Genomic DNA, 26,824 nt, shown 5'->3' on the forward strand with positions numbered 1-26,824 from the left:
CTAAGGAGGTAATAGTTTCTGAGATTCTGCCTGAAAATGTGTCCTCAAGTATTATCTTCAAAAACAAAATATTACAGAGAGAAAAGATTTCCTTAAATGGTGTAAATTCATGCAGTGTCAGTATGTGATGTGGTTCAGTCTCTAAAATCCCTTGAATCTTCTTCCCAAGTTGATTATTTCTTCACAGAAACAGAAGAAAACTATGCTGGAAATATTTAGAGGGAAAATTATGTGTATTAGTGTTCAACCACTTTTGTTCCCCAACTAGTCAGAACCAGTAATGAAAGTTAAGCATGTGGGTGGTGTATGGCTAAGAGCAAAGTAGGAAGACCCTGAGCTCGCCTCCTGCTATGGGCACACTAAAGTTACAATTATCTATGAGAGCAAATATCTATGAGAATGACATGAAGGCTAGCAGAAAATGTTTGCCACAACTAAAAATATGAAGAAGGAACCAAAATGAGATGGGTAGGAGGGGTGGAGTTGCAGTAGAGTGAAGACCCATAACCGTGGGATGGGTGATCCACAAATGGGAGGAAATAACTATTACAAGATTCTCCCCAAGGAGCAAGGAATCTGAGGCCCACATCAGTCTCTCCAACACAGGGTTTCTGCACCAGGAAGATGAGAACCCAGAGTGTCTCACTTTGAAGGCCAGTAGGGCTTGCATATTAAAGCATGTTAAAAAGCAGAGGCATTCCTTTGCCAACAAAGGTCTGTCTAGTCAAAGCTATGTTTTTTTCAGTAGTCATGTAAGGATGTGAGAGTTGGACTGTGAAGAAAGCTGAGTGCTGAAGAATTGATGCTTTTGAACTGTGGTGTTGGAGAAGACTCTTGAGGGTCCCTTGGACAGTTAGGAGATCCAACCAGTCCATCCTAAAGGAAATCAGTCCTGAATATTCATTGGAAGGACTGATGCTGAAGCTGAAACTCCAATACTTTGGCCACCTGATGCAAAGAACTGACTCATTAACCTGAGTTAATGAAAAGACCCTGATGCTGGTAAAGATTGAAGGCTGGAGGAGAAGGGGATGACAGAGGATGAGATGGGTGGATGGAATTACTGACTCAATGGACATGAGTTTGAGTAAACTCCAGGAGCTGGTGGTGGACAGGGAGGCCTGGCGTGCTGCCGCCCATGGAATCACAAAGAGTTGGACACAACTGAGCAATTGAACTGAACTGAACTGAAGGGCTTGCATACAGGAGAGCCAGAGGGCTGTAGGAAATAGATGTTCTGCTCTTAAAGAGTGCACACAAAATTTCTCATGCTCAGAATCCCATTACAGGGACAGCAGTTTTAAAAGGAAACGTGGTCAGACCCACTTGCTGATCTTGGCAAATCTCGCAAAGGGGCAAGAGGCAGCTAAGACTCCCCCTACAGACAGTTACTGGTGGCAACCAATTTTGGGAATTTGTTCTGCCACAAGGACACTGGTGCTGGAAAGCACCATTTTGGAACTTCATGCTAGTCTATTAGCACCAGGAATTACCTGCCCACAAGCAGGCCAGCACCAGCTCGGTGCCCCAGGGTCCCGCAGCTGACCACTTTGGGGCCTGACCCTGCCCACCAATAAATCAGCAGCCACCTCATGAAGCAGGACCTGAGAGCCAGCCAGGATCGGGGCCACTCCCACTACAAAAAGGACCCATGCAGCCCACGTAGGGGCACCCCCAGAGCATATAGCTCTGCTGATCAGAGGGGAATGTACTGTTGGGCCCTCCAGGACATCTATTACATAGGGTCACTTTTCCAAGATCAGGAAACATAACCAGCTTACCTAATACATGGAAATAAACAGAGAATTGGGCAAAATCAGTATACCCTTAATGAATTAAGACATCTAGAAACCTAATTTCATAAATAAAAAAAGAACTTATTGGCTTAATCTCTCAACAGATAGTTATTGATTGCTTCCCATGTGCCAGATACTGTTCTAGGCAAGGGGGATACAGCTTTGAAAAATATTAAACAAGGTTGATGATTTTCTGGAACTTAAAAGAGTCTAGGAGTATCACTATCTCCAGGCATGGTGCTCAACGTCATCAGACATTTTTTCTTCATCTCTTGGATTTTTTCACTTTGTGTTGGCTAATTTGGAGGGAGGAGGGACTCTTCCTACTTGAAGCTACATGGCCACCAGTGCAGCAACTCTAATAGGAAGAGAGTCTCATTTTCACAGTCATTCTAACACAGTGCCAGTCTGTCTCATTGACCTGACTTGGTCAAGGCACATATCTGTGAGCCTGATTAGCCAGATCTCAGTTATTAGTGAGGCCACCACAAGCGTTTGTGCTTGTTGTTATTCATTGCAAAGAAAACAAGCAGAAGCTGAGGTTGTAGGGCATACTTAACACAGTTTTGCCTGATACACAGCTATATCTCCTGGAAAAGAGCGCATTTTTCTAATTCACACCGTGACACTACAGTGGTTTTAGTCAAGTGCTCACCCAGGAGCAAAAGTGGAATAGGGTTATCCCCATGCAAGCCAAATGGTCTGAGGGTGGGGAAAGGAAAGTTGGGGTGCCTTTGCCAAAAGAGAGTAAAAGGGATGCTGAGTATGCAAAAACAGCAGCAATCCACTTCATTCCTTTAAAACATAGAAAGGCAGGGTGGTAGAGTGGAGAAGACCTGGGCTTGGCATCAAAAGGACTGGGTTCTAATTCTGGCTTTGGAAGTCATGGGATATTAGGCATATCACTTAACCAATTCCCATAGAGTTTGTTTCCTTTCTTATGAAATGGTGAAGTGAAGTGAAAGTCACTCAGTCATGTCCAGCTGTTTGGGATCCCATGAACTATACAGTCCATGGAATTCTCCAGGCCAGAATACTGGAATGGGTAGCCTTTCCCTTCTCCAGGGGATCTTCCCAACCCAGGGATCGAACCTAGGTCTCCCGCATTGCAGGCGGATTCTTTACCAGCTGAGCCACCAGGGAAACCCAGGCCGGAATACTGGAGTGGGTAGCCTATCCATTCCCCAGCAGATCTTTCCAACCCAGGAATCAAACCAGGGTTTCTGTGTTGCAAGTGGATTCTTTACCAACTGAGCTACCAGGGAAGCCCTTATGAAATGGAGAGGATTATTTTTCTTCCTCCCCCTCAGACTCATTAAAAGGAAAAATGAGATAATAAATGAGAGTATGGTTTGGGAATTCTAAGTTTTTTACACCTGGGAGGTATTATTATTTTTTCTATTTTCCCAGTCAGTACCTTGTGCAGTGCCCTTACACATTGAAGGTTCCCATTAAGTATTTATTAATTGGCTGATTGATGATATTGAAACTCACATCACTCCACGTACTTTTCTAAAACTTTATACAGGCAGAATGTTTTGGTGAACCATTCATTCAACAACTCTAGAAACATACAGAGCAAGCAGTCTTTTGATCTCATTTTTCAGACCTCAGTTTAAGTGCTACTTCCTCAGGGAAAATGTCATGGTTCATCCCCAGTCCCCCAATCAGGGCAGGGCCCCCAACCTGTTTTCACAATGCTTAATACAATTCTAGTTTAACAGTTACTCGTGAAACTCATGTTTAATATCTGTCTCCATCATTGGCCGTGAACTCCATCATGCGGGTTGTTGTTGTGTTGTTTAGTCACTAAGTCGTGTCTGACTATTTTGCAACTCCAAGGACTGTAGCCTGCCAGGCTCCTTTGTCCATGGGATTACCCAGGCAAGAATAGTGGAGTGGGTTGCCATTTCCTTCTCCAGGGGATCTTCCCAACCCAGGGATCAAACCCATGTCTCTTGCATTGGCAGGCAGAGTGTTTACCACTGAGCTAACCAGGGAAGCCTCCATTGTGCAGGTAACATGGCTATATTGTTCACTGTTGCATCCTATTGTGCATGGTACATAGCAGGAAATTAAGAAATATTTGTTCAATGAATGAGTAAATTTGTGAGAGTGGAACAAGATCAAGTGGACTATGAAACATACATTTAACTTCCCCTTTCTGTTCTAATATTTTTTTCAAGCCCTCCAGTGACCACATTGTGGAACCTCTACTAAGAAGAGAAAGAATGAGTAGTTGACTAAACCTATCTCTTTAAGGACACACAGTCAATGACTATTCAGAAATGAAATCCATTCATTCTGACTTATGCAAGCTACATCTCAAAAACTCAGAATAAATGTATTACAGCAATTATAAGGCCTGTAATCATTAATTTACTCTGGAGTAATATTCTAAATCTTACGCTGTGTATGTCCTGATATGTCCTAATGCTTCTCTCTGCCTCCAAACTATGTCAGAACCAAGCAGTTCATTCCTGGAAGAATATACGTAACTCCCAGCCAGAAATTTGATTAGAGTGGTTCAGAGCAGGGAAGGAGACTTAAGAGCCAAATTATTCCTCCTTAGCCAGCTCCACCCTAAATTTCATTTACATAATGCAGCTCTTAGTACAAATGAAATAAGTCAGCATCAGGAAAGACAAACTGAAATATGGCTTCCACACCAAAGACAACTTTTCTTCTGTCAGTCTTATTGAGTAAGTGATCTTCTAAGTAATAGAATGTCTTAAAAAATAGACATCAGTGTCCAGTTAGCTCATAAATCTCTGTTGTGTGCAGAATTTAACTTCTAATTTTGTAAAATACACATAAACAAAAAATTTACCATTTCAACCATTTGTAAGTGTACAGTTCAGTAGTGCTAAGTACATTCACATTGTTGTGCACCCAGTCCCCAGAACTCTTCATCTCACAAAACAAAAATTCTATCCCCAGTAAACAACTCCCTTCCCCCAACCGCCCCTGCCCCCTAGCAGCCATCATTCTGTGTTCTGTCTCTATGAACTTGCCTTCTCTAAGTACTTCATTAAATTTCCAGAATCATACAGTATTTGTCTTTTTGTGAGAAGTGTCCCCTTCCTCAAAGCCCCAAAGCAGGCCAGGTCTCTTAGTTGAAAGGGCTTGGAGTGGGAGGCCCAAGGCCTGCTCTTTCACTCTGCTTGCTCTCCAACAACCTGAAGTCGAGGTGGGAGACACAGTCTGGCTCTGAGATGCTCTGCATCACTCCCCTGTTTTCAAGGTTTGATTCCCATCGAGGGCTGGATTGGGGTATGGACACAGCAGGTGCATTCTGTGTAACTGGCCTGGTGATGGAAAGTCCTCTCTTCCTGGGTTGGCTGAAATGGTGCCTGGGGCCATTTTAGCACCAGCCAGATCCTCCAAGGATTCCTTGAAGAGGAGCAGCCATAGCTCCTTTTGGCCCTTCTCCCTCTATCTCCAAGTCTTCTCCAGGAGGGGTGACTTTACTTGCCCAGGAGCCTCAGAGGCAACTACTGGCTCCTGCCTCCCACCAACCTCTGACAGCCTTCTCCTGGGACTGAAAATGAATGATCTTTTCCAGGCCCCAAAGGCTGAAGGGGACCATAGTGAGGCATCCCCATCCTTTCCTCAGGTACCCCACATTACCGCTCCTTCTCGTCTTGCTGCTCCAGAAACCTCCAAGTGGTTTGATATTTCAGATCCACTTGTTTATCACTAAAGTGAAATTGTTTAAATCCACTTGTTTATGGCAAAGACAAAAAACAAAGTTTATTTTTTTAAAGATATAAAGCAGTTTTTCTATAAGAATGAAGTAAAGTTGTGTCAGGATGTCATTATCTCATCTGTTGTGATCAAGAAACAGTCAATAGCTCAGCTGCTGAGGGGCCCCACTTGGGACTTATTAATAAAAATAGACTAAAAAGCAACTATTGTGAGGAAAAATACAGACAGTAAGTACCTAGAGTTTGTGAGGATTGTCCAAGAGTTTCCACCTGGGCATGGTGAATCTTCACTGACCTAAACAATTCTCTGAAGACCCTGGGGCATTATGTTCCTGCTGGGGTAAAAGTGACTCTAACCACAGTGGTGAAAGTTGTGCAGCAACCTCACAAGACCACTTTGCCCCTCACACTGGGCTTCATTCCCTCACAACATACTCTATCATCAGGGCACTTCTTACTTTCCTTTAGCTACCAGCTAGACATCAGCCTGTGGTTGGCTAAGCCAACTCTTGAGAACCAACCTCATAGGAAAGATGCACTTCAACTGAATTTGGACTTTATTTCTCCTATCTCCCCTTGCCTGGAACAACAGTGTAATCAATCTATCATTTACAGTAGGTTATTTCTTTATTGGCTTATTAAGAGACACATCCTGTATGCTATTGGCTTGTGAAATTATAATTCTCAGTAAACCTATAGTAGATAAAAATTAGCAACAATTTCAGTCTCGAGCATAATGTGCCTCAAAGACATCTCTATCTCTGTGTCCATCTTTCTCTCAATATCTCTTCCTGAATGGGTACACAAGAAATTGGTAACAGTAATTGCTTAAAGTATGGAGTTAGGGGTCAGTGAGAGATTTACTTTTCACTATTTATCTTTTTATATTGTTTGAATAGTATTTTCTTAGGGTATATATATGCAATGAATTCCAAAACGCTTTATAAATCATACAGCATTCTACAATTATTAGGGTTTTACTGTTACTAGTATTTACTAAAGCTTCCCAGGTGACACTAGTGGTAAAGAACCCGCCTGCCAATGCAGGAGACATAAGAGACACAAGGGTTCCTCCCATCCCTGGGTTGGGAAGATTTCCCTGGAGGAAGCCATGGCAACCTACTCCAGTATTCTTGCCTGGAGCATCCCATGGACAGAGGAGCCTGGTAGGCTATAGTCTATAGGGTCACAAGGAGTTGGACAGGACTGAAGCAACTTGGCATGCTGGCAAGCACCAGCAACAACATCTCAAACATTTAGTCTTTGTGAAAATTTGAATGAGTTAACTTAGTACTACATATGTTAGAATATGAGGCCTTTTTTTTCTTTTTAAAGTCACTCTTTGGCATATTTAACGACGTTGGAAAAATACTCAAGGTGAAAAATATAAAAATTGTACAGGTGTCTGATTCTAATTTTGTGTGTTCCCCGTGTAAACATAATATATAAAGAGACTGGAAAGAACCATCCACAATGCTTTGGTGGGGAGAAGGGAGACATCGTGTTAATTTTCCTAATTATATTTTCCAATATATACCACATTTTTTACAGCAAATTAACAAATGCTATTTGGAAAGAAAAAATCACAATTAAACCTTAAAACTTGGCCAGAAATGAATTTTTTTAAATTTCGTGAGAATGACTTGTTGCAGACCGGGAGGACACATGGCAGCAATCAGGAATAGTACTAAGGGCAGACTGGAACCCTCTTTCCAGGCCCGGAAGTCCATTACAAACTACAAGGAGAGGCAAGCGAGATGCTGGCCTCCACTACGGCTAGAGCGACCACGAAAACACACAGGAACTTCCGGGGCGGAGCTCTCTGTTCCTTTCCCTTCCTTGGGGGAAATGTGGGCTGCTGGCACATTGAAAGTTCGCGATTGCTTGGCTGGTACTTCCGTCACTCTGAGACGGTGCTTGAAATTGGGAGCGACTATGGCAAAGAGCAAATTCGAGTACGTGCGGGACTTCGAGGCTGACGACACATGCCTGCCCCACTGCTGGGTGGTGGTACGGCTGGACGGCAGGAATTTCCATCGGTGAGCGAGCTCGGCCCGGGGCTGCGTGCTTCGCAGGCGTTTCCGGTGACCCGGCCCCTCGGTAGCAGCCCGCAGCTGTGGTTACCGTGGTAACGCGGCAGCCAATGACTGCGCAGCTTTTAAGTATCACCCTATGTGCTGTCTACAACTGGCTTGAACGCGAGTAGTCCGGATATTTAAAAGTGAGACAGGGTGCTCCCCTGGTGAGGAGCTGGCCTGAGGTGTCCATTGGCAAGGCTGTAGTGGAAGAAGTCACTCTTGGCGCATTATTTCAGCTCTTCAACCGATGGCCAAACTGGTTGTTAGGTATCTTTGAGGGCTTACTGTTCAGCGGCCTGTTTAGGGCTTGCTGTGGGCAACGCTATACAGAGTATATTCTTGTTTCATTATAAGTAACAGAGCACATGGACTGGATTCAGAGGGAAAAAGTCAGAAAAAACAAAGTAACAGAAAGATGGGAATTTCTTTAAAAATGCTACTTTGGTAATGATTACTGTAGTTAAAATTTATTGAGCAGTCCAAGGAGCATAGTTATGTTTGTTACCTCCCTCTAACTTTCAGGACAATCCTATGAAGTAAATTTATCCCGATTTCACAGAAAAGGGAGTGGAGGATTAGTATATATGTTCTTTTTTCTCAGTTGATCAGAGCTAAAAAAACAAACAAACAAACAAACAAAACCTGGAGTTCTTAACGAAATGGGTTGGGTTGTGGCTCCTGGAATGTTTGGACTCACAGCACTATTACAGTGTCTTCCTGTATGAACAGCCTGTTTAATCTGTGGTATTACTGACAAGATCTCTTGCAGCCATGCCGTTTTCCCTTTTCTTTTTCCCATATGAAGGTTTGCTGAGAAACACAGCTTTATAAAACCTAATGACAGCCGTGCTCTTCATCTAATGACCAAATGTGCCCAAACTGTAATGAACGAACTGGAGGATATTGTGATTGCATATGGACAGAGTGATGAGTACAGCTTTGTGTTCAAGCGAAAAAGCAATTGGTTTAAAAGAAGAGCCAGGTAATTCTGTGGCCTAGCTCCTTCAGAAAATTTCCTACAGGCATCTGGCTTCTGCTTGGGCTTCCCTGGTGGCTCAGCTGGTAAAGAATCTGTCTGCAATGCGGGATACCTGGGTTCGATCCCTGGGTTGGGAAGATCCCCTGGAGAAGGGGAAGGCTAACACTCCAGTATTCTGGCCTGGAGAATTCCTTGGACTATATAGTCTGTGAGGTCGCAAAGAGTCGGACAGGACTGAGTGTCTTTCATTTTCACTTTCAGGTTTTAATCATAAACTTGCAGACTGTAGTATTTGCAACTGCAGAGTGTGTGTGTGTGTATGTCTATATATGTATATGTACACACACGCACACACATCGATACGCTGATAATATGTATAGAAGTTTAGACTGTTGTACTTCCATCTTATGTGGGCATTCTGTATGCTTCTTTATTCTTTTTCTTCCATTTCACATCACCTTAGCTTCTAAACTGAACATTAAAACTAGAAACAGAAACTAAACTTTTAAGTAAGGAGGATCTCAGTACAAATTAGACAAATCTCATATTTAATTTGGCAGTATGTTGAAACTTTCACAGAAAACAGGTCATGTAATGAATTGGTGTGTTTTTAAAACAGTGGTTCCCCCTCCTCCCAAGACCTGAAGAAAATCCTCTTGAACCGTCAATTCACATCACATCCTATAGAAAAACATTTGATAATAGTAAACTACTTTATAGGACTAGAAAGAGAGGCAGGCTGCATTTTAAATATATAACTGAAATATTAAAATAGTTTTTCTTGACTCAATTTATATTATCTCTTGGCTCTCCAGACAGTTTGTGTTATCACTGTGTTGCACCCACATACCCTGTCATGGTGTTGAATTAATATCATGTATTTTCTCTTTTCTTGCTCCACCCAACCTGCCTTCTGCAAGTAAGTTTATGACTCACGTGGTTTCCCAGTTTGCCTCCAGCTATGTGTTTTATTGGCGGGATTATTTTGAGGACCAGCCACTTCTGTATCCCCCAGGCTTTGATGGAAGAGTCGTGGTGTATCCTAGCAACCAGACTCTAAAGGACTATCTCAGCTGGCGGCAAGCAGATTGTAAGTGAAACCAAATAAACAGATGTATTGATGGTTACATCACTAATTCGTTATATTAGAGGTGATGCTCTGAAATAAGTTTTGGTTCATGTGTATTTTGTTTGGAATGCAGTATTTCAGGTTTTTAAAATTAGTTGAAAATATTTGAAAAATTGAGTATTTTATTTAAATATTCCTTATTTTTAGCTTTTTTTTTTTAATTAGAAGATCTGGCAATACTAAGTCTGTATTTCCACTTAGCATTGGTCAGACCCTGTATAGTGACTTCTGCCTTTATACACACAGACACATACGCACACACGTGCATACACATGTGCGTGTACACAGGAGCCAGTGTGCCTCAGCCTCTACTTCTCTGTTGTTCCTCTGGTCACCTACTCTGCTTTCCACACTTAGGTTCATGCTGGCTTTAGTGGGTATTTGAGTTGTGACCCTGCCTTACATGATGAAATATTTGTGAGACTTTTACTCATTTGATGTGTCTTGATTTTTCCAGAAGAATTGGAAAAGAGGTGGGAATAATACAAATCAAATAACTTTGAAAGTATTCCTAAGCTTAATGCACAAGTTAACAGACTTGTGTGGAGCACAGCTGAAACAACAGGATAAAACTGTTAGAAAATAGGTTTTTTTTTTCTGCTTCACTGCTTCCCTGTATATTCCCTGTGTGTGACTTTCGGCAGGCAACTAAATGTTTCTGAGGTCTCTCTACTTTAAAGAGGAGAGAAATTGGGCTCCAGTACTCTTTGAAGGGTGAATATTAAAAAATGATTGTATATCCCTACACAGTGTTACTCTGTTTTCCTTACAGGTCACATCAATAATCTTTATAATACAGTGTTCTGGGCACTTGTGCAGCAGTCTGGCTTAACACCATTACAAGCCCAAGAGAGATTACAGGTATATTGATCTTACTGCATTAAGACTTCAGGGCAGACAGTTTTTGATCTCTCGTGACATTTTGCCTTCTTTTTAAGCTCTTAAGTTTTTACAGCTTTGTTTTGAAAAGATACAAAGATCACAGTAGTAGCAGGTCTTCTGCTTGCTTGCTTTGTGACTGTGGGTAAGTTGTTAACCCCTCCCTGAGCCTCAGTGTCCTCTGCTGGAAAATGGAATGAATGGCTCTACACTCCCCACATGGTAATGCTTGACTGGAGCTGCATATTGGCTGCCCTGTCTACAGGGCACATGGCTCGTCTTTTCTGTCAGCCCCACCTGGCTGCTTCATCATTGTCATTCCCTGCTGGGGACCTGGAGTTTGGGGTTAGGACTCTTGTGTATCAACAAGACTTCAGACTCCGGGGAGTCAAATAATTGTACTCAGATGTTTTTGTTTAATTTTACCTCTCTGCCTTAGTTTTTCATAGGTAAAATGTGGAAAATAACAGTTCCTACCTTACAGGTTTATAGTGAGAATTTTAAGTGGCATGAGGCATGTAAAACACACATAGACTAGTGCAAAGCACACTGTAAGTAACTAGTAAATACTTTGATTATTAGATGCTATTTTATTATTAGATGATACTTGCAGGTAAACTGTGAAATGAGATGATGTGTTGTAATAACTCCTAATACAATGCCTGGTACATTATAATGACTCAGTAAATGGTTGTCATTATTAACAACAGTGATAAAGATGTGTAGCAATAATAGGAAGACTGGTAGATGTAGCCAGAGTTTGGAAGCACTGAATTTAGATTTTGATTGTTATTCTTAAGTATAAGAGCACCACTGGCCTTGGAAAATTTACATAATCTTTCTAAGCTTCTGAGCTCTCATCTCTAAAATGGAGATGGTTATGAGGGTCAAATAAAATATACAAACTATCCAGTACACAATCAGTACTCTTAACTGTTAGTGCCTCTCTCTCCATCACAATAGTGATTGGTGAAGCCAGTTACTTGCTACAGAAGAGAACTTTATGGATTTTTGTATTTAAATAAGATTGGAACTGCTCTTAAAATTCACTGATACCTATAATGTTTGATGAAATGCTTCCACTTCTTGATTTGTTGCTAGAAGTTTAGATAAGAGAGTGGAATGGTTAGGTGGGGCTAGGGGAGAGAAGAGACCTACAAAGCTTTTTATATTTGTTTTTATTTCTTCAGGGAACTCTTGCAGCAGACAAGAATGAGATTTTATTTTCTGAATTCAACATCAACTACAATAATGAGCCACTGATGTATAGGAAGGGGACTGTGTTGATATGGCAGAAGGTAATGCTGTTATGTCTAAGGGAAAACGAACGTCAGAAAGAAAGCCTGTGCCCAGCCCACACTTTGTCTTTCCTGCTGCCCGTGTGCTGATGTGACTCCAGTCACTCGCACAGATTAGACCCTTTCCAAAACGAGATGCTATAGATTATTATTATGGATAATGGCTTTGTCAGTTCATCAGTCAAGTTTGTGATCTGATACTCCCCCCTTCTATAAGTAGAATTGCAGAATTTTAGAATTTATTTTTTTGTGTCATAAACTCTCCCCAAATAAAATCAAACCCCTTTAACAGGTACAGTGCCGATAAGAGAATTTTTGCATTCAAAGAACATTTTTAAAAAATCCCACACTGGACCATTAAATGGCCCACCCATCCCATGAGAACTATAATTTGAGGAACTGATGTTGTATGTGAAGGTTCTTTCCCTTACAGAATGTTCAAGAAATTCTCTAGACAGTCATAGTTAACTTAATATTCTGTCTCCTTTCATCTAAATCCTTAATTCTACCAATATTTTCTCTCTGATCCAGCTCCTGGGCATAATGATGTCTCTAAATTTATTTCCTTCTGTCTATAAAGTATTTTTTTCTGAAATGAATGTTTTTAAGTATTACGGGAGTAAGAATCCTAAGAGCTCAGGATCTCACTGGCAACTTCAGCTCTTTTATTAGTATTTTTAAAGTATTTGTTCTTTGGACTCGCAGGTGGGAAAGCAGAAATATCTTTAATTCTATGGTTATTGCTAACAAGGAACATAGAGTCCCTCTGTGTTCCTAAGATCTCCTCTCAAAATAGAACAGCATAACTGTTTAAAAAGTATTTTTAGTTGTAAAGAAATTCAGGTATGGTAAGATATGTATCTGCCTGAAAATATATATTTGTCAGAGGTATTGGGTTGGCTAAAAGTTTATTTGGGTTTTTCGAAAAACCCAAATGAATGTTTTGGCCAACCAAATATATAGCTCACTTCTCCGTCTTCGATGTCCCAAAGCTACTCTCTAGTTAACAATGTCAATATATTAACTTTACCTATAGGTGGAGGAAATCACAACAAAAGAAGTTAAGCTGCCAGCAGAAATGGAAGGAAAAAAGATGGCGGTGACCCGGACCAGGAATGTGGTGGTGCCCTTACACTGCAATATCATTGGGGATGCTTTCTGGAAGGAACATCCAGAGATCCTAGATGAAGACAGCTGACCCTTTGCTTTTCAGTCCTGGCGTGCTTAACCATCTCGGCCCCCAAGTCTCCTGACTTTTGGTGGCCTTAGCATCTGTGCCATGCAGGTGTCCCGGGAGTGACATGACTCTGGTTGGGAGGGGAGCGGAGAGAAAAGGGTTGGATGTGGGTGGTATATCTTATTCTGCTTTAAGTGGAACACCTTTTTTGCAGTGTTGAAACATGGTTCCTTTGGTAGAAGTGCATTTTTTTTAAAAAATTGCGGTACTATTTTTATAAAGCGAGAACTATGTTATGCCTTGTAGGTGAATCATTTTTAGATTGTGGCATGGGTCTTACAAAACCCTGTCAAGCTTTTTTCACCTCTTCTAGAAGATGAGCCCAAACTTCACTGTCGCCGGCTTGTGCTTTACCACAGAATCCAGTGACCTCGGTAATCTCACCTTTCCCACCCACCTAATTGCATTCATCTTTGGCAGACCTGGAGCTAGTATAGATTGATGCCTTCCCAGTGCCTCTGAATGCAGGAACACCAGGGCAAACTCAGGGCTTTGTGCCATTATCCAAGTTGGCAACCTGGGCTGAACTAACGAGTTGTAGCTTCGGTATCCTTGCATAAATATTGCGTGGACTGATTTTGTGGAGTTGTCAGCATGATCCTCATCATCTCACCAGGGGCAGTGATCACAAGGCTGCTTACTCTGTCTCAGGAGAAAGAGAGTTACATATCTTTATGGGAGAAGAAAAACGTGAGAATGAATGAGCCAGGAGGAGGATACTCTCTGTCGTCTTAGCACTTCAGTTTTGAAAGTCACCTTCTTGTTGGACTTCCTGAAAAAGATTCTCAGGTAGCCTCTGTATAATGAAACAATGACATTTGACTTGGAGAGCAGAGGGACCAACACTCATCTTTGGGTCACAGGCAGTAGAGGAGCCCTAATGGTTCTACCTGCTGATGGGGAGTTGGGTGAGGAGCCACAGGAACTGCATGTTGCTCGTGGCCTCCGAAGTGAGGAGGCAGTGGGGATAGGCGGTAGAGAACTCACATTTCCTTTTATATTCATTCCATATTTTAGAGGAAAAAGATGAATTTGGCTCTGTAAAGAATTAATTAAAAGCCCACATCACAGTGCCTGGTCTCACACTGTAGAATTTACAGCCAAGAAAATGTATTTTTGAAAGAGCGATGGCTGGTCTCATCTCACTAATTGACACCCCATCTGTTGATGCCTTTTTTCCCCTCCCTGTTCTCACTCCACAGGAATTGGAGACATGGCTTACAGTTGGTAATTGATAAAATTTCTTTGAGAAGAAAAAAAAATAAAGGTTTCAACTTCCTTGGCCTAAATTTTCAGTTATTTTTTTCATACAAATGCAGTATATGAGTCCAACTTTCATGTGTGAACGTCCTTACATAAGCCAGGCTCACATCCCTTCATCACAGTGGTGGTTCACAGACTTCTGGATGCAAAAATTTACTTGAAATGCTCGTTTAAAAATGCCAGTTCCAAGCTCTCTCCCCATGAAGAGTTTGGGATTCAAAGACTTTTGATGGGTGTGGTCAACATGCCACACTTTGGGTAACTAGTCTATACCAAAACCTAGACTTGTACATCTAGGTACACTGTGACAGGCCAAGTAAGGCAATAACAGTGTAGCTCTTGATTGGCAAACATAACGGTAAATAAATTACAGCATTCTATATCAAAACAAGTATAGATAAGTAGGTGTTTGTACAAATTTTTTAGACGCCACCCAAGAAAGTTTTGTGTTTTCTGTTGGTGTTATGTGATACTACAAAGGTATCACTTGATTTTGTTAGAAGATAGGAGGACATGTGCTTGCTGGTTGAGTTGCCAGCAGTTTGCAGGAGTGAGCTTTGTCTTGGGGAGGGTGGTTTTGAGCAAAGGAATATCCTGGGTTTAATATTTACACTGTAATCATACCTATTGAATTAAGTAATGCTGTCAGAAGCAGTGTTGGATAGGACTTCCCTGGCTGTCCAGTGGTTAAGACTGGGTTCCCAGTGCAGAGGGCATGTGTTTGATCTTGCATGCCACATGGCCTGCCCCCTCCCCGCCCGCCCCCAAGTACTGTTGGCTGGTTTGTCATCTTTATTTTGCAGTATGTCTTTATTCTAAAGTATATGTCACAGTTTTATATTAATTTTCATCCTCTCATAAGAGACTAGTATTTTCTTGGGCTTCCTTTCCAAAGCTTAAGGAAATTTTAATAAAATATACACGGAAGCCACTAGTATAGAATTTATGCCAGTGGATTGCCCTTTGGGAGAGGTGACAGGAAAGTGATTCGTGTGACCTCTAGGTGACTGGAGACATCTTGGTTCTACTGGTTGAGGGCCTTTGATGTAGACTACTACTACTATTATTTTAACATCAAGAAACAAGATTCTGCTAAACAGAGGCTCTAAAGTACAGCCAGGTTTTATAAATAGCCATCCCAGTTGTGGGATCCTCCTTTCCTCCAGGTGCTTAGCAATACTTAGAAGAACAGTGATGGTGAATTTTCTTTAATACTAGCATCTTTCTGGTGTATGTGTAAATTTCTTTTTGCCTAGGTGTAAGAAATGAAGTACTAGGGTCCACTCATCATCCTTCACTTTCATTGTACACTTAATGTTAACATTCGTAGAGCATTTATTACACCCCATATGCATATCTTTCGCTCTTCAGACAGTTTCTTGAAACCGTTTCTAGCAGAGGCAGACACGACTGAGCGACTGAACTGAACTGATCATATCTCAAAAGAGAATGTAAAGCTCAGAGAAGCTAAATAGTTGGAGCCCAGGCGTCTGAACTCCAGTGATGCTCAGCATAAGAACAAATTGGGACATTCCTTGCCCTCTTCCTGGGCGTCCCTGATAGCTCAGTTGGTAAAGAATCCGCCTACAATGCAGGAGACCCCCGTTGGATTCCTGGGTTGGGAAGATCCGCTGTTGAAGGGATAGGCTACCCACTCCAGCACTCTTGGGTTTCCCTTGTGGCTCAGCTGGTAAAGAATCTGCCCACAATACGGGAGACCTGGGTTCGATCCCTGGGTTGGGAAGATCCTCTGGAGAAGGGAAAGGCTACCTACTCCAGTATTCTGGCCTGGAGAATTCAGTCCGTGGGGTCACAAAGAGTCGGTCGCGACGCAGCGACCTTCACTTTCACTTTGCCCTCTTGCCACTGTTTCCCGCCAGCTCAAGCTACTAGTAGACCATAATTCCAGAGAACCGAGAAACACCTGGGGAGCTTGTCAAGCTGACGGTCCCGGGCTCCATCCCCAGGGAATCTGGACTATCAGCAAACATCTAAAGTGATAATGATATTGATGGGAAAACGTGCGTTAACGCAAATGAACCTCTTCCCCCGAACGCTGATGCGCTCCGAGCCCCGGGCGAATAGCTGCCGCGCACCACACCCCTGGCGGCGCAGAGCGCAGGCAGACGCTGCCCCCTGGCGGCCGCCCCAGCGCAGTGAGACCTTGCGCCGCGGCTGCGCAGTGACGCCCTCTGGCGGCCCCGCTCCTTCTTCCCATCGGCCTCGGCTTGCGGGCCTTTCAAACATGGAGGAGCGGGAGCAGGGGGCGAGGTCGGCTCGCACTGGGAGCCCCGCGCGCCCGCCCAGCCCGCGCCTGGATGTCAGCTCTGACAGCTTCGACCCGCTGCTGGCCCTGTATGCGCCCCGCCTGCCTCCCATTCCCTACCCCAACGCGCCCTGCTTCAACAACGTGGCCGAGTACGAGAGCTTCCTCAGGACCGGGTTACGGAGCGGCGGGCGCGGGCGGGCGCGGGGCGCGGCCGCTGGCTCAGGGGGCCCCGCTGCGGCCGCCGGGCCCTCGGGCAGGACTCGCCGCCGCCCGGACGCCCCCGCCCCGGACCCCGAGCGCATCCAGCGCCTCCGCCGCCTCATGGTGACCAAAGAGGAAGGGGACGAGGCCGCCGACGCGCGGCGGCGGGGTCCGGGTCGGAGCAGGAAGGCGCCGCGCAACGTGCTCACGAGAATGCCCTGTGAGTCCCGCGGGCGGGGCGGGGGCCGGGCCGGCTGTCCGGAAGGCGGCGGCCCTGCAGGCGTGTGCCGGGTGACAGCCGCTCGGCGCGGACCTGTGTGTGTATCAGGGGGAGGGTCTTGGTGAAGGCTGAAGAGATAACCAGCCACCGTGGGGAGGTCAGCTTGAGGAATTGACGGTCTGTATGGGCAGTGAGCGAAGAGTCGCAAGGCTCTAGAGGTAATAAGTAGCCACGGGTAGGGTCTGCTTGGATAACATGCGTAAAGGTGATGGGGGCCACAGAAGTGGCCACAGAGGTGATGAGGAACCTGCTGAAATCGGTCTGCAGGAGTGACTGGGGGCTGGGGTGTGCCCGGGGGATTCTGGAGAGGTGGTGAGCCTGGAAACGGGACATCATGGGGAGGATTTGCAGAGGTGATGAAGTCTTGGGGCCACGCATGGTGAGAGGAGGGAGGGCACAGCCAGTATTAGGGGAGGGAGAGTGGTTTGGTCAGTGAGATTTGTGGGTGATGGGACGCAGTATGAGGAAATTGTTCAGATAGCACAGGGGATATAATCTCATGACCTCTGCACATTAAGTGACAGCTTCGTTCTCAGTGCTGTAAGCAGAAAGGGCTGCAGGGTCTTGACATACATATGTTCACAGGAATGCAGCAGGCGCAGAAGGCCACTAAAGGGCAGACACTTTTACAGCCTCTCTGCCGCTGAGTGCAGGGACTCTTGTCTGTCAGGCTCCTATTACCATATGCACAGGTTATTTTGAGTTCTGAAGGTGTAAATGGCACGAGGGGATTTCTTGCAGCCTCCTAATAGTTCCTTAGAGTAAAGCTGTAAATAGCAGAGATTGCTAACGTGTGAATTAGGTCTTGTATAAACGGAATAGAAACAGCCCAGGGTCATATCTTCGTCATCTGGCAAGCAGTTCTGACATCTGCCCCATGAACACAATGACCTACTTAGCCATTCAGAGCATCTGTATCCTGATAGCTAAATTGTGGCTTTATTAAATCACTGCCTTTGGAATGGAGGGTTTTGCTAAGTAAAGGAATATTTTGTTTCTTTCCTAGAAGTGTGTTAAGAGAGCAACATCCTGAAAAGCTGAGTGCTGTTAGCGGTGCCTTTATGATTATAGTGCCAGAGCATCACCGCCTAAGCTAGGGTTTACTCCAGTTTGCTTGCCCAGCAGTGACACAGATTATGCATGTGCCTAAATTAAGAGCAGTTTGGGGGAGCTTATTTTGCCCATAGTTTTTGCCACTATCAGATCTTTGAAATGCCCTCCAAGTCTCAGTTTGTGACATTTATTTCCATTTTGCCAATTATTGCTTTGCTGCCAAGATTTTCAAGACAAAAGAAGTATTTCTATGTGGTGAGTGGTTTTGGCTTTACCGGTGGAGTACTTTGCCATATTATTAGGATGAAAGAGTGTGAAAGCCAGCTTTATCAACTTTCCACAATTAAATGTATGCCTGGAATCAAAGTCTCAAAATGTGCTCTAGGCACTGAAAATTTTAACCCCACCACTAGAAACATGGTAGAGATGAGTAGATATCACAAAAAATTGATGATCTTCAGGAAGCAAAAAAAAGTATAGAAGCAGGGGTGAGGATTAGATTTTTTCCACAAAAGAATTCATATAGAAGTCAGCTTTAGGTCTTGGGGTTAAGGAAGGGCATGCTTGACGATAACAGTAATTATTTAAAAATAAGGCTGTTGAGCATGTAATAGATGCTAAATAAGCATATAATATATGCTAAATTACATATAGCAAAATTCACTCCTCAGGTGAGTAAAAAGGTTATGAATTCATCATCACAATCAAGGTACAAATCAGGGAGTTCCCCAGTGACCTAGTGGTTAAGATGCTGCACTTCCAATGCAGGGGATGCAGGTTCAAACCCTGATCAGGGAACTAAGATCTCACATGCTGTGTGGCAAAAAAAAAATAAAATAACATGTAAAGTTAAACTTACCATAGGGCCTGGCCCATACTGAGGGCTCAGTAATTGGTGATAATATTGGTGACAGTGATGCTGCTGCTGCTGTTGATGTGAAGGAGGGGAGCTTGGAGACTCTTGAAGTGAACCAATAGTATGATGAGGCTCTGGACTGTATTGTTGGTTGTGGAAATAGAAAAGAAAGGTCAGGTGTTAGTTATTGAGAATCTCTTGTCTGGACTTAGTATTGGCTATAGGAAGGGAAAAATAAAAGAGTGGGGTTAAAAATGACCTGGATTTGGAAGGCTGTGGCCCAAGGGTAATGGCAGTGGAGAGCGGGATTTGGAAGAATAACTTCTTCAAAGATAAGGCATAAATATAGTTTTAGAAGCCTGGCTCATATCCATTTGGAGTTTGTCACAAATACTACTGAGAAGAGATTCAGAATGTGCCTTGTGATTCTGAGTGTGGAACTTTTATATCTCTTGGGATTTTGCTCTGATAGGTGATGCCAGTGTTGTATTTTTGATCACATGAGAGAAATATTCCCTGGAGTTATACCTTGTTAAATCTTTGGAAGAAAAAAAAATCAAAAAGGGTACAGATATGAAGGTTGAAAACCTGAGTTTACCATTTGTTTAATTAGAACAAGAGATTTTTGTTAAGGTACATGCTTGTCCTTTCTCCCTGATTTGGGGGTGTGTGGGGAGTAATGCCCCTGTTTTCTTCCAAGTTAGAAAAAGAGTGGCCTTTCTAGCCTTTGTGGAACATATGTGTATAGTGGGAAAGAGGAGTGAATGTGGAAGGCAAGTAGAGTAATCTAGGCATTGTGACCAGTTTCTAAGAAATTTAATTATAGGAACTTATTCATTACATGAAACTAGAAGTTACCTAGTCTAACCTCATTTTATGAATGGGGAAACTTGGACTTGTAGAGAAAAAGCTGCTAACCAAGTTCATACAACTAGTTATAATGACCTAAATGTTGTTTACAGTGCTTGATTTGACACCATCTATAACACATATCCAGATGTGTGTGTATATATATACATACTTTAGTATGTCAGAGGTTCAGAGAATTTTAAAATATGGCTAGAGGAGGGATGGATGGTGAAGGTCAGGCCAAGGTTCTCATGTTCCTTTCCAAGGCCACTGTTTCTGACACTCTGCCTTCTTGCTGAATCTTCAATCTGACAAGCTCCTATTTCTCATCTACAAAGTCACTTAATCCAAGAGTATCTTCTTTTATTAACTTATCCCTGCCATTATTTATAAGCCAGTCCATGAGTGAGGGGTAAGGAGGTTAAGAGTAACCACCTTAGGTATCCAAATTGAAGTACAAGACACTTGTTCTCTTTTATGCTTATACTAAAAATAAGACAGAGATATTTTTCTTTGTTTACTATCAATGACAATAACTTCCAAAGAACTGTGCCTTTCAGACTTGAGGGGAAGAGCGAGATTGTGTAAATGTGAGTGTGTGTGTGTGTGTGTGTGTGCATGCATGTGCAGTTTTCTTTAGGGAGGTTTTATGTAGTACAGTCACCATACTGTGATGGCTAAATTAACATGAAATAATAAAAATAAAACTCAGCCTTGCTTTCAAGCTCTGAAAAAAAAAAAAAGAATCCATCATAATAAAGGCTGCAGTTTATAGTCCCAGCATTCCTCACATGAATTGTTATATCTCTTTTCGTATGATGCTTATCAGCAATTTCATAGGAGTCAGCTACTCAGCAGGTGCCTTTACATCAGTGAGGCCTGGAACATAACCAGGCCTCTTCCTCCTCATGTGAAGATGATGTTCACTGAAAACGCTAGTGGCCTAAGAGCACAAGCTTCTGCGTGATGTAGCTTAGACCGAGAGGGCCAAAAAGCCATTCTGTCTTAGACGATTGCATGTGTTTCAGGGCGGATGAGTCACACGGTCCATTTCCCTTAAACCTATGACCAAAGTTCTTGGTTCTTTAGAAGGCTCAGGCTGGGTATGCAGTTCGTGAGATTTATCCTGAAAAAGGTTGTTATACAAGCAGAGAACTGAGAAGAATCTAGCTGCTGATGTGCACATTTAGTATAGTGTTTTTTTGCCCCCAAAAGTTTTTAAATGATGCTGCCTCTTAGAATCAGAGACATCATAGAAATAGGATATGGAGGTGGTGAGACATTTGGATGGTAGCGACGCGGGGGGTTTACGCATGTTCCGGGGGTTTTGTCTCATTTCAGTGCACATTGCCTACCCCTGACGTGCTGCCCCCGGGCCTTCCTGCTCCTGTGGTGTGGTTGCCAGAGCCATGCCCTGTTGCCTTGTGTTGCTGGAGATGGCTGGGTGGTCTTGGTTGTTAGTTCTGGGAATGAGAGCGGGTATTCATTCTGTGCTGACGGTTCTTCTTGTTTCAGTGCACGAAGGCAGCCCTCTGGGTGAACTCCATCGTTGTATCCGGGAGGGGGTGAAGGTGAATGTTCACATCCGCACTTTCAAGGGACTTCGGGGCGTCTGTACCGGCTTCCTCGTTGCATTTGACAAGTTCTGGAATATGGTAATTAAGTCTTCCTCAAGGAACTGGAGCACCTCCTAAGGATTAAATCTTTTATATATCTCAAGGACTTTATTCAGCGAAACCTCCAGAATAACTTCCCAGAAGCCCTAGAATCTTTGAACTCGCTAGGACAACAACAAAAAAGTTATTTTTATTGTTTTCCCTAAAGGCAGTGGCTTTCACCTGGGATGATTTTACCTATGCCTCCTTCCCAGGGATACTTGGCAATGTCATTTTCTGATTGTCACGACTGTGGGATGGAGTACCACCGGCATCTGGTGGGTAGAGGCCAGGGCTGCTGCTGCGCACCCTACAGTCCACAGAATACCGTGCCCACGACAGAGAATTATCTGGTCCAGAATGTTACTATTGCCAGGGTTGAGAAATCTAGCCTTAAGGAATAACTACTTATTACATCTTTTAGTAATTTTATATTGATTTCTTACCGGTTATTTTTCATTCGTTTAAAAATATTTATTGACTTTCTACTTTGGCTGGGCACATTGCTAGGTACAGAAATTTCAGGAAGGAACTTAAACTACAACTTTTGGAAAGATAGGTGAGGATAGAGGGGAAGCAGCCATATTAATAAGCCAGACACTCTGCACGGTGTTTGCTTATGGAGGAGTGTACCATGCGTCCTCAGTCCTCTAGAGGCTCACTGTCTATTCACGAGACATTTGGAAGAGAAAAAGGACACAGAGCACAACTCCGATACGAGACAGTTCAAATAGGGGCCACCAGGGCTTTCTAGTGATTCTTTCCATATGATCTTCCATTGCCAGTTTTTCTTCTCTTTGTGCTTTATCTTCATCTGTGCATGCCCCTTGATTACAGTAGTAGTTGCTAATACTTATTAAGCACTTGCTGTATGCCAGATCCTGTACAAAGGACTTTATATATAATAACTCAGTAAATGAGTTGTAAGTCTATCACTGTTCTATTTCACAAATGAAGTAACTGAGGCTAGTGATTTTGGAAGGTTGGTCCCAAATCACACTCTTAGCAAGTGAAAGGGACTGTAACGTTATCTTTTCTGGCTTCTGAGACCGTGTTCTAAACTGTATGGAGTCATAAAACTTGGATTCAAATCCTAGCTTAACGTTTGGTAGCTGTGTAACTCTAGGCAAAGTAATTTCTCTGAGCCTCAGTTTTCTCATTTCTAAAATGTAGGGGGGAAAATGTTTTATTATTGTAAGTTTGCCTTTGAAGGGAAAGATTTAAGAGAATATATTTGACAGTGGTGGCAATAACAATACTGTCAGCTTATGTTTGTAAGATTTTTCTCACTTTTCAAAGTAATTTCTCATACATGGTCTCATTTGATTCTAATGGCTGTCCTGTAAGGTTGATCTTTCATCAACAAGAATTCACCAGCATTTCTGTGTATTACCTTGGTTAGTCGCTTCATTGCTGTCATAAGGCACAGAGACCGAAAAGGGAAAATCAGGAGTAGTGTTTCTTAAAGAGTGGTCTGAGGCTGTCCTGCATCAAAATCATGGGGTTTCTGGTTAAAACAGAAAGTTCCCAGGCATACAGAATCAGAATATCTTGGAGAATAGCCTTAGATTTATATTTTGCCACATTATTGACAGGAGGATTTTTGCAGAAACTTAATGCCTGTGGTGTTAATACATCTCTGGTCAGTAATGTGTTAATAAGCTTCCTAGATTATTCATGCTCCCTGAAATTTAAGAGCCTCTACTCTGAGTTTGCGATGGCCCCTTACCATAGGAGAAACCCATCTTACATGGTTGTAACAGCTTGGTGTTCCTATTCAGAGGGGACCATGTATTACCATTTGTTCCTGCCCAAGAGCTGAGTCACCTGTTAAGTTTAGTCTGGTATAATTAGATGGTATTCTGCCTTTTAAATTTTTTCCTGAAAGCTATAAAAATAATATTTTGAATGATACCATATTTTTCCTTCCTTTGGTCTCTTTTTCTCTAGGCACTTACTGATGTGGATGAGACCTACCGAAAACCTGTTCTAGGCAAAGCATATGAACGGGATTCTTCATTGACTCTCACCAGGGTAAGCAGTTTCCCCTGACTTTGAGTACCCAGTGTGTTTTCAAGCTAAGGAATTAAGATCACTGAGCCTAGGGATCAGGGTTTCCCAGCAGTAAAGCCCTATTGCTGTCAACCAGGCATGCTTGGACCAAGATCCTCATTAGTCTGTTCTCATGCATCCAGTGAGCAAAAAATGAGTCTGTATTTCTTACTCGCATATTGTTTGAGCAACAAGTTACCTCATCAGGTCTGAATGTCTTTCAGTTTTATACCATAGAAAAAGTGGGTACCTTTTCTCTTGACATACTTACTGATTTATCTGAGTTATGGCTAGAAATAGAAAATTTGTTACTAACTTTTTTAAAATTGCAAAGCAAACAGTCTACAGAGCATGATTAAGGAATCTAGTCTTTCTTTTGTATATCGAAAAAAAGAGATGTTGAAAACTGAAGAGAAGGCTAATACTTGTCGTTGCTTTCCTTGCAGCTCTTTGATCGACTAAAACTGCAAGATTCCTCCAAGAAGGAAACAGATTCTAAGTCTGCAGTTGAAGACTCCACTCTCTCCAGATACTCCCAGACATCCACATGGAAGGTGGCCTCGGTGTGGGGAAGAGGAGACACCGACCGGAGTTCACGCAGGCGTTCCCGCTCTGTCCCTTCTTCCCTGCAGGCGTCTGCAAGGGAGGAGTCCAGGTCAGAGCTGTCAGGGAGGACTACACGGACAGAAGGGTCCAGTGCGGGGGGTACCTTTTCCAGGGCTACCACCCTTTCCAGGGGCCAGTCCCGTAAGAAAAAGAGAAAGCCCAAAGTGGATTACCAGCAGGTTTTCACTCGACATATAAATCAGATTTTCATTCGAGGCGAGAACGTCCTGCTGGTTCATCTTGCACAGTGACTGGCTCAACCTCACTTGAGCTTTGGTTTTAGAAATACAATGCATGAATTGCTGCTATGCTGTATCCTAGTATCCCAGTGTAACTCTGAGTTGGAGTGATCCCTCTGGTCCAGCATGTGCAGAGCATAGAGCCAGGCTCGGGCCCTCTGGGAGATGAGGTCCTGAAGGGAAAACAGGGCTTGAGAGGGTGGTGGGTGTGTGCATTAATATCACAGCAAAAGCTGTACAGAGCATGGTATATGCATCTGATTTGGTATTAGGGTCTACTGCATACACTCAAACCAAATATAAGATCTTGAATTGGGGAGCATGGTATGAATTGAATTAACTTCACAGACACTATAGCATGGCGAAGGAGAAAGCCTCCTCAGGGAGAATGATCTCATTTCTAGAAGCTAGTGCCCTGAGTACTCATGAATTTGTATCTAAGAGTAGCAGTATAAATCACCCCGAGCCCTGCATCCGCACCTTGTAACTAACCTTTAAGTTTCTCTCTTTTTTTTTGTTTTTTTTTTGTTTTTGTTTTTGTTTTTTTAAGTTTCTCTCTTGAGCGAGGAATGTACTTTGCTATCTCTTAATATCTGTAAGATATAAGAAGGCTACGCATTTATGTAAGACTGAAATCTGGGTGGGTGGCATGCTCCAATGAATGATGTGTCTTCATCCTGCTCCATGTTATGGGAAGAAATAGGGGACCTTGTTGTTGGTTTTCCTCTTGCCAGAGGGAGTTTCTGCAGATGGTGTACCAGGTGGGACTGTAAGATGCTCTTGTCCTTCTCTTCTTTCACTTCTGTGGCATGGTGCTAGTGCATGTACCTGCATATTGCTCCTCTGTGTATAGTGTGACCTGTCCTGTGAGCTTTATAGCAGGAGGCTGTGACCTTCATGACTGGCTGCAAAGAGTTCTGCATGAACTGAAGCATACACACACATCATGTGGCTGAGAGTACCCTTTCTGGGCAGGGCTGGCCCTGTCCTGAGTATCTTTCAGGATGGTTTTCCATGAAACCGGGGTGGAGTTTTATTCCCTTGTGTCAGGCCAAAGAGGTTCTCACAAAGTACAACAGTGGTGTCTCTAAGGGACAGGTTACTCAGCCCGACTTGAGTAACCGAACACCAGACCACCTGCTACTGTTTCTACTTGAATTATATGCTTTTTCAATCACCAGTGCAAAATAGGCTATATCTCGACACAGACTGTTAGGCAATATTGACCTTTTGTTTTGTTAGTTTATGTTAGGTTTTATTTTAGATATCTTACATTCAAAGTGAGAATGAGAAATAGCTCACTAGTTAAAATGTTTGAAAAGAAAAACTTCCTCTGCTGTATTTGTTGTGTAGCTTAAATGAGCCTTCTGAGAAGCAGGTGAGTCATGCTCAGAGAGTTGGGCTGGGACTCCTGGGCCTTCATCTGGCTGGGCCTCTGGCTCTTCATGGAGTGAGAGGAGAGCAGAGTAACCCCTCTGTGCCTCAGGTTTTCCCCACCAGACACCTACCTCACAGGGGTACTGAGGAAAAGACTCTGGGGAAGGCGTTTTACAGTCTTTTAACATATGTAAGTGCCATGAGTAATCTTTACTCACTCTGTTTCATAGCTTGCTAGAAGTTCACTGTCTCATGAGCAGAGTAGGTGCTATATAATATAAGAACGTAATCTCTGTAGGTGTTAACAGTTATGATCTTCTTGTCATCAGAAGGCAGTGACATCTTCAGGAACTACTTTCCATGTTCCATTCCTTTCTCCTAAGGGACAATGGAAGTTCTCAGAAGAATATCTTTAGTGAAAGAAAAGTAACAATTTTTTTGCTGCTCTCCCACATCCCAGCCCCCACCCTTTTCTGGTTGTGATGAGGGGGAATTCCCCTGCACTTTTTGGGGGGTTTATATGCCAGCACTGAAGGAAGGATGTGAATCTAAAAATAGCACATCCTTGAAAGGGAATCTGTGGAAGTTGTTTTATTTGATTTTGTTTCAAAGTGGGTTTTAAATATACTCTTTAGAACCAGATGAGATGCACTAAACATTTAGAGAGGTTCTAGTTTACACATGCAAGTGAACACTTATCTTTGGACACTGCCAGTCTGAATCTTTTTAAGTAGTATGTTCTAAAATCAGTCATCTTGTTAATCATCAGGCACCCCACCTTTACCGGTCTCCCCTATTTGACTGTCCCCATCTGTCTGTCTGTCATGTCCCTCAGCTAGAAGCTGTAATAGTTAACTAGATGTTCGCAATAAAGGAGAAATTTGGAATCAAATGGAATATAATCAGTTTCCATTCATTGTAGTGCCTGATTAAATCTAACCTAATTTTAAACACATGCTTATTTCCTTGTTTGCATATGATTTTCATGTATCCATGTAACGATTGATTTACTGCTTTTCTG

At 43.0% G+C, this 26,824-nt stretch overlaps 2 protein-coding genes across 4 annotated transcripts; both read left to right on the forward strand.

Moving 5' to 3' along the window:
• Positions 1-7,322: 7,322 nt before the first annotated feature.
• THG1L (tRNA-histidine guanylyltransferase 1 like) lies at positions 7,323-14,385 on the forward strand. 3 transcript variants are annotated; one of them, XM_043913414.1, is made up of 6 exons: positions 7,323-7,542; positions 8,387-8,563; positions 9,481-9,650; positions 10,462-10,550; positions 11,759-11,866; positions 12,903-14,385. In XM_043913414.1, the coding sequence occupies exons 1-6, from the start codon at positions 7,352-7,354 to the stop codon at positions 13,062-13,064; spliced, it is 897 nt and encodes a 298-aa protein (XP_043769349.1). In that variant the 5' UTR covers positions 7,323-7,351; the 3' UTR covers positions 13,065-14,385. The 3 variants fall into 3 exon arrangements, with proteins under 3 accessions (XP_043769349.1, XP_043769350.1, XP_043769351.1); XM_043913415.1 differs by lacking the exon at positions 7,323-7,542 and having other exon boundaries at positions 8,436-8,563; positions 9,485-9,650; XM_043913416.1 differs by lacking the exon at positions 7,323-7,542 and having other exon boundaries at positions 8,497-8,563; positions 9,576-9,650.
• A 2,176-nt stretch (positions 14,386-16,561) lies between these two features.
• LSM11 (LSM11, U7 small nuclear RNA associated) lies at positions 16,562-24,925 on the forward strand. The gene is made up of 4 exons (XM_043913417.1): positions 16,562-17,056; positions 21,390-21,529; positions 23,480-23,563; positions 24,028-24,925. The coding sequence occupies exons 1-4, from the start codon at positions 16,612-16,614 to the stop codon at positions 24,436-24,438; spliced, it is 1,080 nt and encodes a 359-aa protein (XP_043769352.1). The 5' UTR covers positions 16,562-16,611; the 3' UTR covers positions 24,439-24,925.
• Positions 24,926-26,824: the final 1,899 nt, after the last annotated feature.

This window comes from Cervus elaphus, chromosome 9 (assembly GCF_910594005.1).
Source record: "Cervus elaphus chromosome 9, mCerEla1.1, whole genome shotgun sequence".
Lineage (NCBI taxonomy): Eukaryota > Metazoa > Chordata > Mammalia > Artiodactyla > Cervidae > Cervus > Cervus elaphus.

Excerpts from the sequence above, each read along its gene's own strand:
- THG1L (XM_043913414.1), top strand. The coding sequence starts at position 7,352 with ATGTGGGCTGCTGGCACATTGAAAGTTCGCGATTGCTTGGCTGGTACT. Across the intron at positions 7,543-8,386 it reads GACGGCAGGAATTTCCATCG|GTTTGCTGAGAAACACAGCT; the intron begins GTGAGCGAGCTC and ends TCCCATATGAAG. Across the intron at positions 8,564-9,480 it reads TGGTTTAAAAGAAGAGCCAG|TAAGTTTATGACTCACGTGG; the intron begins GTAATTCTGTGG and ends GCCTTCTGCAAG.
- LSM11 (XM_043913417.1), top strand. The coding sequence starts at position 16,612 with ATGGAGGAGCGGGAGCAGGGGGCGAGGTCGGCTCGCACTGGGAGCCCC. Across the intron at positions 21,530-23,479 it reads TTGACAAGTTCTGGAATATG|GCACTTACTGATGTGGATGA; the intron begins GTAATTAAGTCT and ends CTTTTTCTCTAG. Across the intron at positions 23,564-24,027 it reads CTTCATTGACTCTCACCAGG|CTCTTTGATCGACTAAAACT; the intron begins GTAAGCAGTTTC and ends CTTTCCTTGCAG.